This window comes from Emiliania huxleyi (assembly GCF_000372725.1).
Source record: "Emiliania huxleyi CCMP1516 unplaced genomic scaffold EMIHUscaffold_985, whole genome shotgun sequence".
In the NCBI taxonomy this organism is placed as follows: domain Eukaryota; phylum Haptophyta; order Isochrysidales; family Noelaerhabdaceae; genus Emiliania; species Emiliania huxleyi.
The window spans coordinates 678-12,952 of NW_005194726.1; the positions used below are offsets into that span (position 1 = coordinate 678).

Sequence of the window (12,275 nt, forward strand, 5' to 3'; positions counted from 1 at the left end):
CACAGCGGCGCTCGACAGTGGTGCCGTGCAGTGACGTCCCGCCTCCCGGGAGGCGGGCGGGCGGCGCCTCTCCACACGCGTCGCGGCGGTGCGCGCAGGCACGCCGGCGGAGCTGATCGACCACCCGCTGCTCTCCGCCCCCTTCTCGGCCGGCGCGCGGAAGTGTCCCGGCTCGCGCGTCGCGACGCTCGAGGTGCCCGCCCCGCCACCGCTCCGAGGGCTTGCCCGACCCCTTGCCCCGCGCCTTGTCCCGAGGCCGTCACTGCTTGCCCCCGCACGCTAGGTGCGGGCGCTCATCGCGGGCCTCGTCCACAACTGGCGCATCGGCCTCGTGGACGAGCGGCAGGAGCCCCCCCCACCCTCCCACCCTCCCCCCTCACCGCCCTCGCTGTCGTCCAGGCCGCCGCCCTCACCGCCTCCACCCCCACCGCCGCCGCTCGAGCCGGCCGAGAGCGACTCGTCTCTCGCTGTGTAGGCGACGGTCCCCTTTGTCTCTCGGCTGTCTCTCGGCTGTCTCTCGGCTGTCTCTCGGCTGTCTCTCTGCTGTCTCTCGCCCCACCTGCCTGCTGCGCAGCGACACAAGCCTGCACGATGGCGAGCCGGCGGCGCTGCAGCGCGCTGCGGGCGACGAGGGCGAGGCGGCGGCGCTGATCCGGCGGACGGCGGCGCCGTGATCGCCGGCAAGCCATTCGCTCTTCCCCGCGGCGGCCTGCGCGCGGGCGGCGCTCCTCGGACGTTCTCTTGCTGTTTAGGGAAAAAAGAAAGAAAGAAAACGGACATCCCAATGGAGGGATGGGAGGGCGGCACACGCCGCTTTGCAAATTAATTCACCCTTCGCTTGGGGCCCCTGATGGGGCCACCTGCTATGCACACGCAGCTCGTGCCCAGCCGCCCAGGGGTGAGGCTGAGGGGACGACGGTCGACGGCAAGAATGAACTTTGCGAAGAAAAGCAGGAATTTGTCTTTCGCCGGTTTTGCGTACCTGTGTTAGACCGCCGCCCCTTCCGGTTATTCCGCACACCAGCCCAGCTCCACGCCCACCCGCTCCTCACCCGTCTCTCACCGGTCCTGCCCGCCCGCGGCCGCACTCCGCGCGGGCGGCGGCCACGAGTCGGCGGCCGACATCTCGAGCAGCCGCGACGCCGCTCGCCGCTGCAAAGGCGGCGTCCTGCAGCCCGTTGAGCGCCGCCATCGAGACGCCCATGAGCCCGGTGGCGGACCACTCGGTCCCGTCCCCCATCCACCTGTCCACACGCGGGCAGGCGTGAGGAGGCGCCGTCCTCAGCCCCTCTGCTCGCGCCCCCCCCCAGGCACGTCGAGGTGAGCCCCGCAGACGCTCCGCCGAAGCCGCGCACAGACGTCGCGGCGGGCACCGGGTCGGCCTGAGCGTCCGTGGACAGGCTGCCGAGGGAGGTGCTGCCTCGTGCATGCCGGAGAAGAGCTGCGGCAGCGGCACCGCCGACGAGAGGTGCAGCTCCTGCTCACAGGTGGAGGCGTGAAGAGACGCCGTCCCCGTCCACGGGCTGGCGGCGAGAGGAGGGAGCTCCTTCCATACGTCGATCAGCGTGATGAAGCGCCTCGCCGCGTTGTGGTCCTCGGGCGTGAGCTCAGGCACCCCCTCCACCGCGAGCAGCTCGTACCTGCTCACAGCACGCGGCCCCTCCGCCTGTGAACAGCGTCTCCTCACCCCCTCGGACCGCGAGCAAGCCCGCACCGCCTCGCCAGCTCGAGGTAGTCCGCGGCGCCGAGCGCGCTCCCGCAGAGCGTCGCGAAACTCACCACGCACCCCACCCGATTGGCGAGCGGCAGGTCGAGGCCGCGCCGCCCGCTCTCGCCCAGCGGCAGCCGCACGCGGCCCAGCGCGCCGCCACGCGCCTCGAAGGACCGCCGGATCGCCGCCGCCGCCGCCCCGTCCGCAGGCCAGTGGTAGCGCGCGCCGCCGGCGGCAGCCTCCGCGCCGTCGCCGCTGACGTCGCCGCCGGGCGCCTCCTCCTCGTCGGGCTCGCCGCCGCCGCCCCAGTCCCAGGGCCACAAGCGGTCGGCGCGCTCGCGTAGCGCCTGCTTGGTCGCCGGCACGTCGTGCGGGAGGATCATCTCGAGCGTCTTCTTTCGCGGAGGCCGCGGCTGCTTCGGCACCGACTTCCCGTCCGCATCGTAGACCCGTTGGATGTGTTTGGGGAGCCGAAGGATGTCAGCTACTATCCGCTCCGGGCGGGGCGACCACTGCCACACACGGTGCGCCGTCTTGCGCACCTCGGTCGCATTGCGCAGAAGGTACCGCTCCGGGTGGGACCTCAGCACGCCGTCCACCTCCACGTCCGGCAGGATGGAGGTCACGCCCACGATGCGCTTGCAGTCGAGCTTGAAGTCGCGAAAGCAGCAGTCGTCGAGCGGGTTCTGCTTGGGGTCGTTGCCGGTGGCCTTGCCCTAGTCGTCCTCCCCTCAACCCGACGAGAGTGGGCGGGCAGCCCCCGTGGCTGCAGGATCGCGCTTCCGAGCCGACTCCGCCCCTCTCTCCACCCGGCCATTCCAACGGCCAGGCCGCTCGCTTAAGGCTGATTGGCTAGACGAGCGGCCTACCTCCATGGGACTGTTGGCACGGGGGGAGGTGTCAATCACGCTCCCGGGGCGCCGGAGAGATCGGGTTGGTCTCCCCCGCGGCCTTCAGCCGACAGCCCTGACCCGACGGGGACGCCATCAGCATCACCCTCGCCCAGGGATCTACAACTCTGTCTTAAGGTCCGACCTGTGGGCCCTGCCTGCGCTCGGCACCGGGCACCGCCTCGGTATACAAAATGCGCCTGCGGGCAGCCCCTTGCAGATCACAGATCACACATATGCTCTAATCTATGCACGCTCCAACGTCTTCCTCAGCGCTCAGGCCCCACCCGTGGTGCGTGGACCCCGTTCATTGTGTCGCATATTTTGGCGCGGGAGGGGGAAGGCGCACCGCCACACCACTCCTTGCACTGTTATTACGGACTGCCTATAATACATCGTATTGAGTATTGTACTGTATGTGTACCCCGGACAGAAACAAATGGCGACAACACAGACAAACGTAAAAGATACTCGACGACTTAGACTAGTGTCGTGTTGGCCCCCCCGAGCGAGAGGGACGGCGAGTCGCGGGGCGAGAGGGGGCGTGCATCAGCGATCTGACGGCCCTAGCCGGAGTCACGAGGAGCTGACCGACGCCCGCGCGAGGATGCGCTCCTTGGCGGCGACCTCGTTGTCCTCGTTGTCCTTGAGGTCCTTCACCTCCTCGGCGAGCGCCGCGTACGCCACCGCGGCGTTGTGCGCGCCGCCATCACGTCGCCGCTGGGGCCTCGCCGCCCGCCCGCGCGTACGCCACCGCCGCCTCCACCGCCGTGTCGAAGGTGCCGAGATGTACCTGCCTTCCGTCCGCCACGCGCTGTGCCTGGAAGCGGCCTTCGTGCTCGTGCACGCCTCTGTAGCCGGTGACGTTGCTGCTGGAGAGGTGCAGCCGCAGCCCCTCCGCCTCCTCCGCGGGCGCCCCCTCCTCGCCGACCGCCCGCGCGTACGCCACCGCCGCCTCCACCGCCGTGTCGAAGGTGCCGAGGCAGACCTTCCTCCCGCCCACCCTGTACTCCGCCTGGAAGCGGCCAGACTGAAGCCCCTTCACGCCCCTGTACCGGGTGCTACTGCTGCTCGAGAGGTGCAGCCGCAGCCCCTCCGCCTCCGCCACCGGCGGCCGCGCCAGCTCCGCCGCCGCGGCCTCCTTTCGGCGCGCCGCCGCCGCCTGCGCCGCGGCGTTGATTGCGTCCCAGCCGGCCACAAACCGGCACCGCGGCGGGACCGGCATGCCGGCGACGAGGGTCTGCGTGGACGTGAAGCCCGCCCTCGCCGTCGCGCCCCGCGCCTCGCCCTCTACGCGCAGGCTGCAGACATAGTTGCCCAGCACCGAGTCCATGAAGGTGCCGCACGCCTCGGCGTCGTCCGGCGCTGGCTGCGGCAGCCTTTCGCTCTCCGCTCGCAAGCGGCGCGCCTCCGCTGTGCGCAGCTCCTTTTGCGGCGGCAGCAGCGCCTCGTGCCGTTTGCGCCGCCGCTCGGCGAGCTCCCTCGCCCGCGCCCTGTGATCCTCCTGTTCGCACGCCGGCGCGGCCTTCGCCTTGCGCTTGCCAGCGGCCTGCGGGCGGCGGCGGACGGCCGCGGCGTGCGGCGTGCGGCGGGCGGCGGGCGGCGTCTCCTCCTCCTCCTCGTCCGTGTTTTCGTCCGAGCCGTCCGTGTCGCTGAAGAGGTCATCGTCGTGGTGGCTCGACAGGTCGGCCCCGGGGCTCGGCTGCCACGCCGCCTGTGAGGACGAGCCTGCTGCGGCCGAACGCCTCGTCGTCACGCACGGAGCGCCGCTGCCGCCTCTCTCCTCGCCGTATCGCTGGCCCCCGCGAGGCGGTGTCCAGTCCGGGTCCATCGCTCTCCTCCTCAGGGTGGCCGCACCTCCAGCGCAAATTTGGAGAGAGAGAGAAAAAATATCGGGCTCACGGAAGGCGAAGAAGAGGAAGAACTCAGAGGAGGGGGGGGCCTCCTCCGGAGTGAGGATGAAGACCCCGCGCGAAGGTGCCCTGCGCGTTGACGAAGTGTGAGAGTGCGTGTCGTGTTCATGTCTGGTGTTCATTATAGCTCCGAGTAGAGGGGGCGGTCTGCTGCTAGGGGAAACCCGGAGCGCGGAGCTAACCCTCGGAGACCCGTGTTTACTTTAAGGCCCTTTCCCTGCGAACGCGCACCCCCGGGGCTATGGCTCTCTAGCCCGTAACCCGACGCCAATCAATGTATCCATGTTTCCTCGCGCACCCCGTCTCGTTTCCTTTCCGTGTTTCTCCACCACAGCACCCTCTCGTTTCCTCTCTGGTTTCCCGAGGAAACTCCGTGGAAATCCAAAATCAGCCCAGGCGGCAAAATGAGTCTACCTGGAAATTACCCTGCGAGCGGCTGGGTATTTTGCCGAGTTCCTCGGTTTCGCCTCAGATTTTGCCCCAGACCAGCTCTCAGACTCAGGGAAACTCCAGAGTTGCCAGAATGGAGCACCAAACACCCTCTAGTTTCCCTGGAAATTTCCGGAAACGCAAAGTGCTGGGGACCCTCTTCTAGGGTACCCAGGCTCCCGGCCGGTGTGCGGGGAGCGAACCTTAACGATCCGCGTCAACGGAGCAACCACCAAGGACTCGGACGCGGAGAGCATCGTCTCCTCCGTAACGTCGGCGCATGCGAAGCATTGACCGACCCGACATCGTACTCGTAAATTGCGTCATCGTCCACGTACCACAGCACCCACGGCAAGGAAGTAACGGCGTGGGCGTGCCGGGGGCTGCTGTGTGCGAAACCCGGGCCGCGTCGCGCCGTTGGCGCTCCTCAGGAGTTGATCATGCGTAATCTGCGCTCGAGAGTAACTATCGTGCCATATCTCTGCCTTTTGTGCCCGGGCACCAACATGACATCATGCAGGATGCAGAGTCAGAATGCAGAATGCAGAATCAGCTCCAAAGCTGTGAACTGCACCCGATGCAGGATGCAGATGCAGAATGCAGAATGCAGAATCGGGCCCAAAGCCGGATGCCTTAGCACCCGATGCAGAATGCAGGATGCGGATGCAGGATGCGGAATCGGGCTCAAAGCTGTGAGCTGCACCCGACGGACAAACTCTTTGGGTCTGATTTTGCATCCTGCATTCTGCATCCTGCATCCTGCACCATGCAGAAGAATCCATTTTGGGGACGATTCTGCTTCCTGCATCCTGCATTCTGCATGCTGCACATACAGAGTAAACATTTTGGGCTGGGTTCTGCATTCTGCATTCTGCAACTGCATTCTGCATTTTCAGAGAAATACGGAATGTAGAATCAGCCCGTCTATGCAGAGGCAAACCCATGCAGTCTGTGTGCTGCATGCTACAAGAGTGAACGGAAAGACTAAAGATTTCCATGTGACTGGCTGAGCACAGGAGTCTGCGGACGCGGCTTCGTAACGTAGAGTCTGCGGACGCGGCTTCGTAACGTAGTCGGACAAGTGTGAAGTGAGAGTGCGCCAACTAGAGTGCGCGCCCCATGTGCCTTGACGATGACCCTGGTCCCATGTGCCTACTTTGCCCGCTCACAGCAAAGCCCGCGCCTTGTGGGCCTCGAAGCGGCGGCGGTACTCCGCCTCCGGAATCCTCGCGTGGCCCTCGTGGCGCTTTTTGGCCTCCTTCAGAGCCCGCTTCTGCTCCGCCGCCTTGAACTGCGAGTAGGCGCGCTCCTCGTCCGACGGCGGCCCGGCGGCCGAGCGCCGGCCGCGTCCCCCCGCTGCGCCAAGCCCCGGGTCCGCGGAGGAGGGGTGGGAGGGGAGGGGCGGCTGCCCCGCGCGGCGGCGCAGCACGAAGCGGTAGACCACCGGGTTGGCATCGCTCGCAGGCCTCGCCTCGTTGACGGGCGCCTCGTACCACCGCTCCACGTCAAAGAGGCCGTCGTAGCGGAACCGGGAGCCGGCCTGGGCAGCGGGCGGGGGCGGGGGCGGGGGGAGAGGATGAGATAGGACGAGCAGAGGGGATGGGGCGGCGGTGGAGGGGAAGGGCCGGTGCGAACCTTGCGGATCACGCGCACGGGCACGCCGTGCGCCTTACAGTTCGCAAGCCCGAGGTTGCCTCGCTCCATGGCCTGCGCGCCGACCTGGCACCGGCTGCCGAGAAAGTCGTTGCCTCCCTCGCCCGAGTAGGTGAAGGTGTCGCCCCCGCCGGCGTTCGACTCGTAGAAGCCGCTGTCGACGATGGATTCGGTAAAGGTGTCGCCCTTTGCGCCCCCGTGCCTTGCAAACGAGATGCCACTCACGCCCAGACGGTGCATGCCAACGACCATCAGCGACGTGCGGTCGGGAAAGGTGGTGCCCACCTCGACGCCGGGCACGTGACCCCAGCAAACCGTCTGATTGACGAGCAAGTCAGCGTCCCGCATGGCATGGCGCGCCGCGTGGTCCGGGCGATAGACCTGCTTGCCAAGCGCCGCCAACTCCTCCTTGGTCGGCCTGGCGGCCACTTTCTGCGCATGCAGCTGCTCGTAAGAGCTCAAGCGCGCGCGGATCATCTGAGCCTCAGCGGCGGAGGACGCAAGCAGCCGCGGCGTGGGCGCTGCCCCAGCCCCGCTCCCAGCCCCGTCGCCGCCGCGCGACTGTCGCCGCGCCGGCGTCGTTGACAGGGACGTCTGCGAGGGAGCCCGCGCCACAGGCGCGGCCTCTGCGCCAGGCCGAAAGTCGATTCGCCGAGCGGCAGCCCGGCCGGCGACAGACTGGCGCCGCCGCTTCTGCGCCGCGGGCGGCGTTGCTTCCGCGTCGGCTGCAGCGGCAAGCTGCTCAGAGCGCTCGCGCTTCTTGAGCAGGAGGAGCCTGGGGGAGGACCGCGCCACGCCGGCAGTCGGCACGGGCTCCACCCCTGCCTCCTCCTCCGCCTGCACGGTCGCCTCCACGGCCGCCGCCTCCTCCTCCGTCTCCTCCGCCGCTGCCGCGTCCCCCGCCTCCTGTGCCTCCTCCGCCTCCGCCTCCGCCTCCGCCTCCGCCTCCGCCTCCTCCCCCGCCTCCGCCTCCGCCTCCTCCAATTCCTCCTCCCCCAAATCCCCCCCCGACTCCTCCACCGTGCTTCCCTCGTAGCCCGAATCTTCCGTCCTGTCCACCGTTGCTGCGTCCGACTCTGCCTCCACTGCCTCCCCGCCATCTCCCACTTGCGGGACTGCGGAAAGCACGGCTCGTGCCTGGCAAGCGGCGACCATCTCCGCCTGAGCAGCCGCCTCATCCCAATCCTCCAAACCCCCCATCTCAGCATCCTGCGGCATGGAGGCGCGCGTCTGCGCCTCCCACTCTGCCCTGGCCGCCTCCACCGCGGCCTCACGCGCCGCCGCCGCCTCCGCCCTCTCCGTCTGCACCGCCGCCTGCACTGCCGCATCGCGCTCAGCGGCCGCCGCCGCCAGGGCGGCACGCAGCCTTTGGACTTCTGCAGGGGCACACGTCTCCTCGTGCTGCTCCTTATCCTCCCTAAGCCCAGTCCAGCCGCACGCTGCGACACACGCGCAGCCCGGCGTCTTGGGGCAGACGGCGAGGTGCTGGGCAAGGCTCCCCCTGGTAAGATGCTGGGCGCCGCAGCCGCCGTGCGGGCAGGCCACCGGCAGGATGGCGATGAGGTTCTCCCGGTCGCGTGCCCGAATGGCGTCGTCGGGTGATCCGAGAGACACCTCGCAGTAGCGGCACAGGCGGTCCTGGCAGTGTGTAGCCTCGCACTCAATGCAGAATGCGTGCCCATTGCGGCACTGGTGGAAATTCAGGGGCACCTCGCCGTGCTCGCCCGCACCGCTCCGGAGGCATAGGGGGCACTCGAGGTGGAGCGCAAGCCCTTCCATGGCCACGCTGGCTCCCAGCACTTGGGTCGTTCCTCCGCCGCAGCCCAACCGCGCCCCTAAAAGAAACCGCACAGTTCACGGTAGACCGTTTGGTAGACGAGTCTACCGCAGTCTACCGGTAGACTGGTGTCGTAGGTTCATTACGGTCTACCGGTAGACCTCTGGGGGGAGGCGAGGGCCCTAGGGGGTACCCATGCGGGGGGAGATGGGGTCCCCCAGCCCGCCGCAGGCGCCGATTTTTTTGCCATGTTTTCTTTTTTCGAGCGATTTTTTACTTGTTTTCATGGGAATTCGGCGTACTTGCGGCCATGCTATCACGCCTTGCGACATCCTTTCGGCGCTGCTGACCGTGCCATGCTGCTCAACTGACCGCCTGCATAGCTCGCGGCCTTAGTCTTCGGCATTCAGTGACGACCTGATCGTACGGCCAGTAGGAAGGTGTCCTTCCAGCGCGTGCACGCTTCTGACGCAATGCGCGTCACAAACTGCCTCGGATTGGCTGCTGGCACTCTCGAGGCTATGCCTACACAGCCTCGCGCGCATGGGCAGTCAAGAGGGACCATGCACCTTCTCAGGACAGCGCCGGTGCCTCTCTCTTGGACCGGCCGGGGTCGCCCCGGGCGAGGACGGTGGCATTGGGTCCCACCCACTTCCATCCCCGGGAGGTCGGGCCCGCTCTCCCTGGTCGACGAGTCGTGCCCGCACCCGCGGCCTCTCTATCGTCCTTGGCTCTATCGGCTGGTACCGCCGGCTCCTCTTCAGGCTGCTCGGGGAGGCGTGGCCCTCGTTGTCGAAGGTCGCGGTGATCCGGCTGCCACTGCGACGGGCCTTCCTGTGAGCTCGTACGTCCCGACTCCACTCGCAGAGGCCGCGTCAGCTCATCCCTCGCCTCCTCCGACAGCTGACCCCAAGCCCCCCCTGCCGCCCTGGGGCCCCCCTCACCTTCCCCCCCCGTTATCGGCGCGGATGTCATCCTTTCAGTCGGCACTGCGCGCCCTTCAGCAGAGAGAATGGCTCGCCGCATGCCACTCCTCTCGCGGCTGCGCCTTTTCGAGGACGCTGAGGCGTGGCGGAGAATCGGCTTCAACGTATCTGAGGCCGGCGTCGCGCATGTCGGAGGCGTCGACATCGAGTTGGCTGGCGCGGACTGCCGTGACCCAGCTGGCTGGGAGTTCCGCAGTCGCGAGGGCAGCGGGTCGCGGCTAAAAGTGGACGGCATCTCCACGCGCATGTCGCGCTTCGACGCAATGAGCCAGACGTGGACGTGGGAGGCGGGGGAGGCGGAGCACTCCAACGCGGCAGTCGGCCTCTACTCGGTGCTGGTGACGGCGGGCGACCTGCAGCGGACGGTGCAAGCGATGAGCGAGAGCATCTTCGGCCCGCCCGCGCGGCTGCTCGAAAAGTCGCCCTTCTCGCCGAAGCTGTCGATGGCCTTCTTTGAGGCTCACGCCCACACACACACACACGCACACACACACACACACACACGCACACACACACACACACACACACACACACACACACACACACACACACACACACACACACACACACACACACACAGCCAATCCCTCCCTTCCACGCAGGCTGGCTCGCCGGGCGGCACCGTCGTCGTGGAGGTGCTCGCCCCTCGCACACCGGGCCAAGTCGCCACGCTCCCCGGTTTCCCGCCCATCGGGGGGGACCCGGATGCGCCGGCGCGGCTCGCGGGCCTGGTGGTGACCGTGCCGTCCCTCGAGCCCGTGGGCGAGCTGCTCGGCGAGGACGCACTCGGCTACCCGCGACCCGCCGCGCAGGGGCAGGGCCGTGTCCTCGCGCCCCTCAAGCACGCGCGCGTGGGGCTGCGCTCGATGATGGCGTTCATGACGCCGCCCGACCGGGAGGAGCTCGAGGCAAGGGCCAAGGCTGGCACCTTTGGGAAGGGCCTCGCCGCCCATCTCAGCACTGGGAATACGCTGTGAGCGCGGTGCGAAGTTCGTATTTTGTCATGTTTTTGTGTGGCGCCTGACCCCTGTGACGCCTGAGCGCGGGCGAGGCCCGAGTGTGGAGCGTGCGCGATTTATTATTGACATGCGTGCAACACATGTGTAGCATGTGAAGGAAATTGCCGCTCGAGCTGCCCCCCTCCCGCCCCCCTCCCCTGCTGCGCCCCCCCTTGGCTCTCGTCCTCACCCTATCTCTGCCTGCCCGGCCGCCTGCGCTGGGCGCCTGGGGGTGTCCGCTGTCGCTGTCCGCGCAGCCCGAGCCATGCCTTCCCCTCCCCCCAGTCCCCTGCCCTATCTGTCCGCAGCGGCCAGCGGCCGACAGGCTCTCGCGCTCCTGCATCGCCCCAAACCGAGCCGTCTCGTAGCCGCGCGTCGTTGCGCAAAGCGTGCGCTTGCGTGCCTCGTCCGCGAGCGCCCGCGGTACCGACCGTCGCGCTTCACACGGCAACTACTTCTGGCCCTTCTTCTTTTTGAAGGCCTTCTTCTTCTTCCCCGGGGGGGGTGGCAGAGCCAGGCTGCGGCGGGGGCGGCAGCAACGGAGGGGGCGGCGGAGGGGGCGGCGGAGGGGCTGGCGGAGGGGCTGGCACGCTGTCAACGGAGGGAATAGTGGACGCCGACGCCCCCTCCCCCTCGGCCTCCTCCGCCGTCGCGTAGTCCTCTGCCGAAGGCATGGCGTAGGAGGAGGAGGCGGAGGAGGCGGCGCTGATTGCCACCTCCGCCAGGACAGCGGAGGGGGGGGAGGGGAGGCCCTCGGCGTACTCGACGGTGATCGGCTCCGATGTGCGCCCGCTCTCGCCCACGGCGGCGGGGGCGCCAACCTCGTCGGAGAAACCTCCCGCCATCGTCGATGTTGCCGCCGGATCCTCCGCGGTGGGCATGACGTAGGAGGAGGAGGAGGAGCCTGAAGAGGACGCCGCGCTGGCTGCCGCCGCCTCCTCTTCTTCCGTTTGCCTGGAGTCCTTCTCGTGGGCCTCGATGGGGCCAGCGTCCGCGATCGCGTCGTCCGCGGTGGGCACCGCCGCCGGCGCATCCTCGATCGCGACGAGGTCCGGGGCTGCCGCCGCCTTCGGGGGCGGGGAAGGACGGGGGCGGGGGGTGAGGTGTGGTGTGCAGGACTGCGTGCATGGCACGGGGGGGAGGCGCGCCTCGTTTGCCGCTGCGGCTCCGCCCCCCTCCCCGCCGGCGTCCTCCGTGCGCGACCGCGCCTCGTCCTCCTCTTCCGCCTAGTGTAAGATAGTGTGGTGAGCGACTCTTCGGAACGAAGCAACGCCGTGACCGACGCCAGGCTCCTCCTCCGCCTTGCGCGCACAAGCGAGTTGCACCTCAGGGTTCTCTTCTCTTCTCTTCTCTTCTCTTCTCTTCTCTTCTCCTCTCTCCTCTTCTTCTCTTCTCTTCTCCTCATCTCTGCGCCGCCTCGTCGACGCCAAGTACCGCCGCTTCACCCCGCTCCTCCTCCGCCTTGCGCACCTCGTCGGCCCCGCCCTCGAGGGGCACCAACATCTCCGTGATCTCGAGAAAGACCGCCTCCGGGCGGGAACGGGAGGCGAGGTCTCGTGCCGTGAGGTGTGGCGCGGCCCCCCTTGGTTCTTCTAGGCCCTCCTAGCTCACCGCCCCCTCCCCGCCGCCGCCCTCGCCCCCTGCCTCCCCCGCTAGAGTGCTGTGCTTCTTGCGCGCGCGTGCGGTAGTGCCCGCGTGCACGTGCGTGTGCGTGGAGTGCGTGTGGCGCGCGCGCTCTACGCATACCTCGTTGGCCGACGCTGCCTCTCCTCCGCCCTCCTCCTTCTCGATCAGCCCCCGGGTCTCGGAAACAGCGGAGACGTTGGTCTCTCCGTCTCCTCCGCCCTCGTCGTCCGCGACCAGCCCCCGCGCGAACTCGTCTGCCCGCGTCTGCATCTCGGTCTCCACCTTCCGGAGG

The 12,275-nt window shown here is 68.1% G+C and overlaps 4 protein-coding genes across 4 annotated transcripts; 1 reads left to right on the forward strand and 3 right to left on the reverse strand.

The window, feature by feature from the left end:
- Positions 1–1,008: 1,008 nt before the first annotated feature.
- On the reverse strand, positions 1,009–2,586 carry EMIHUDRAFT_250798 (hypothetical protein; the record flags this gene model as incomplete). Its single annotated transcript, XM_005756192.1, has 8 exons — positions 1,009–1,047; positions 1,124–1,244; positions 1,315–1,382; positions 1,457–1,477; positions 1,556–1,640; positions 1,715–1,828; positions 2,033–2,427; positions 2,521–2,586. 8 exons carry the CDS (start codon positions 2,584–2,586, stop codon positions 1,009–1,011), a joined length of 909 nt encoding a protein of 302 aa, XP_005756249.1.
- Positions 2,587–2,984: 398 nt separating this feature from the next.
- EMIHUDRAFT_372674 (hypothetical protein) lies at positions 2,985–4,462 on the reverse strand. The gene has a single exon (XM_005756193.1). The coding sequence runs from the start codon at positions 4,430–4,432 to the stop codon at positions 3,311–3,313; it is 1,122 nt and encodes a 373-aa protein (XP_005756250.1). The 5' UTR covers positions 4,433–4,462; the 3' UTR covers positions 2,985–3,310.
- A 1,646-nt stretch (positions 4,463–6,108) lies between these two features.
- EMIHUDRAFT_121743 (hypothetical protein) lies at positions 6,109–8,375 on the reverse strand (the record flags this gene model as incomplete). The annotated part of the gene is made up of 2 exons (XM_005756194.1): positions 6,109–6,483; positions 6,579–8,375. 2 exons carry the CDS (start codon positions 8,373–8,375, stop codon positions 6,109–6,111), a joined length of 2,172 nt encoding a protein of 723 aa, XP_005756251.1.
- Positions 8,376–9,343: 968 nt separating this feature from the next.
- On the forward strand, positions 9,344–10,345 carry EMIHUDRAFT_460291 (hypothetical protein). Its single transcript, XM_005756195.1, has 2 exons — positions 9,344–9,817; positions 9,962–10,345. The coding sequence occupies exons 1-2, from the start codon at positions 9,386–9,388 to the stop codon at positions 10,334–10,336; spliced, it is 807 nt and encodes a 268-aa protein (XP_005756252.1). The 5' UTR covers positions 9,344–9,385; the 3' UTR covers positions 10,337–10,345.
- The last annotated feature ends 1,930 nt before the right edge of the window (positions 10,346–12,275 follow it).

Excerpts from the sequence above, each read along its gene's own strand:
- EMIHUDRAFT_372674 (XM_005756193.1), bottom strand. The coding sequence starts at position 4,432 with ATGGACCCGGACTGGACACCGCCTCGCGGGGGCCAGCGATACGGCGAG.
- EMIHUDRAFT_460291 (XM_005756195.1), top strand. The coding sequence starts at position 9,386 with ATGGCTCGCCGCATGCCACTCCTCTCGCGGCTGCGCCTTTTCGAGGAC. Across the intron at positions 9,818-9,961 it reads TGTCGATGGCCTTCTTTGAG|GCTGGCTCGCCGGGCGGCAC; the intron begins GCTCACGCCCAC and ends CCTTCCACGCAG.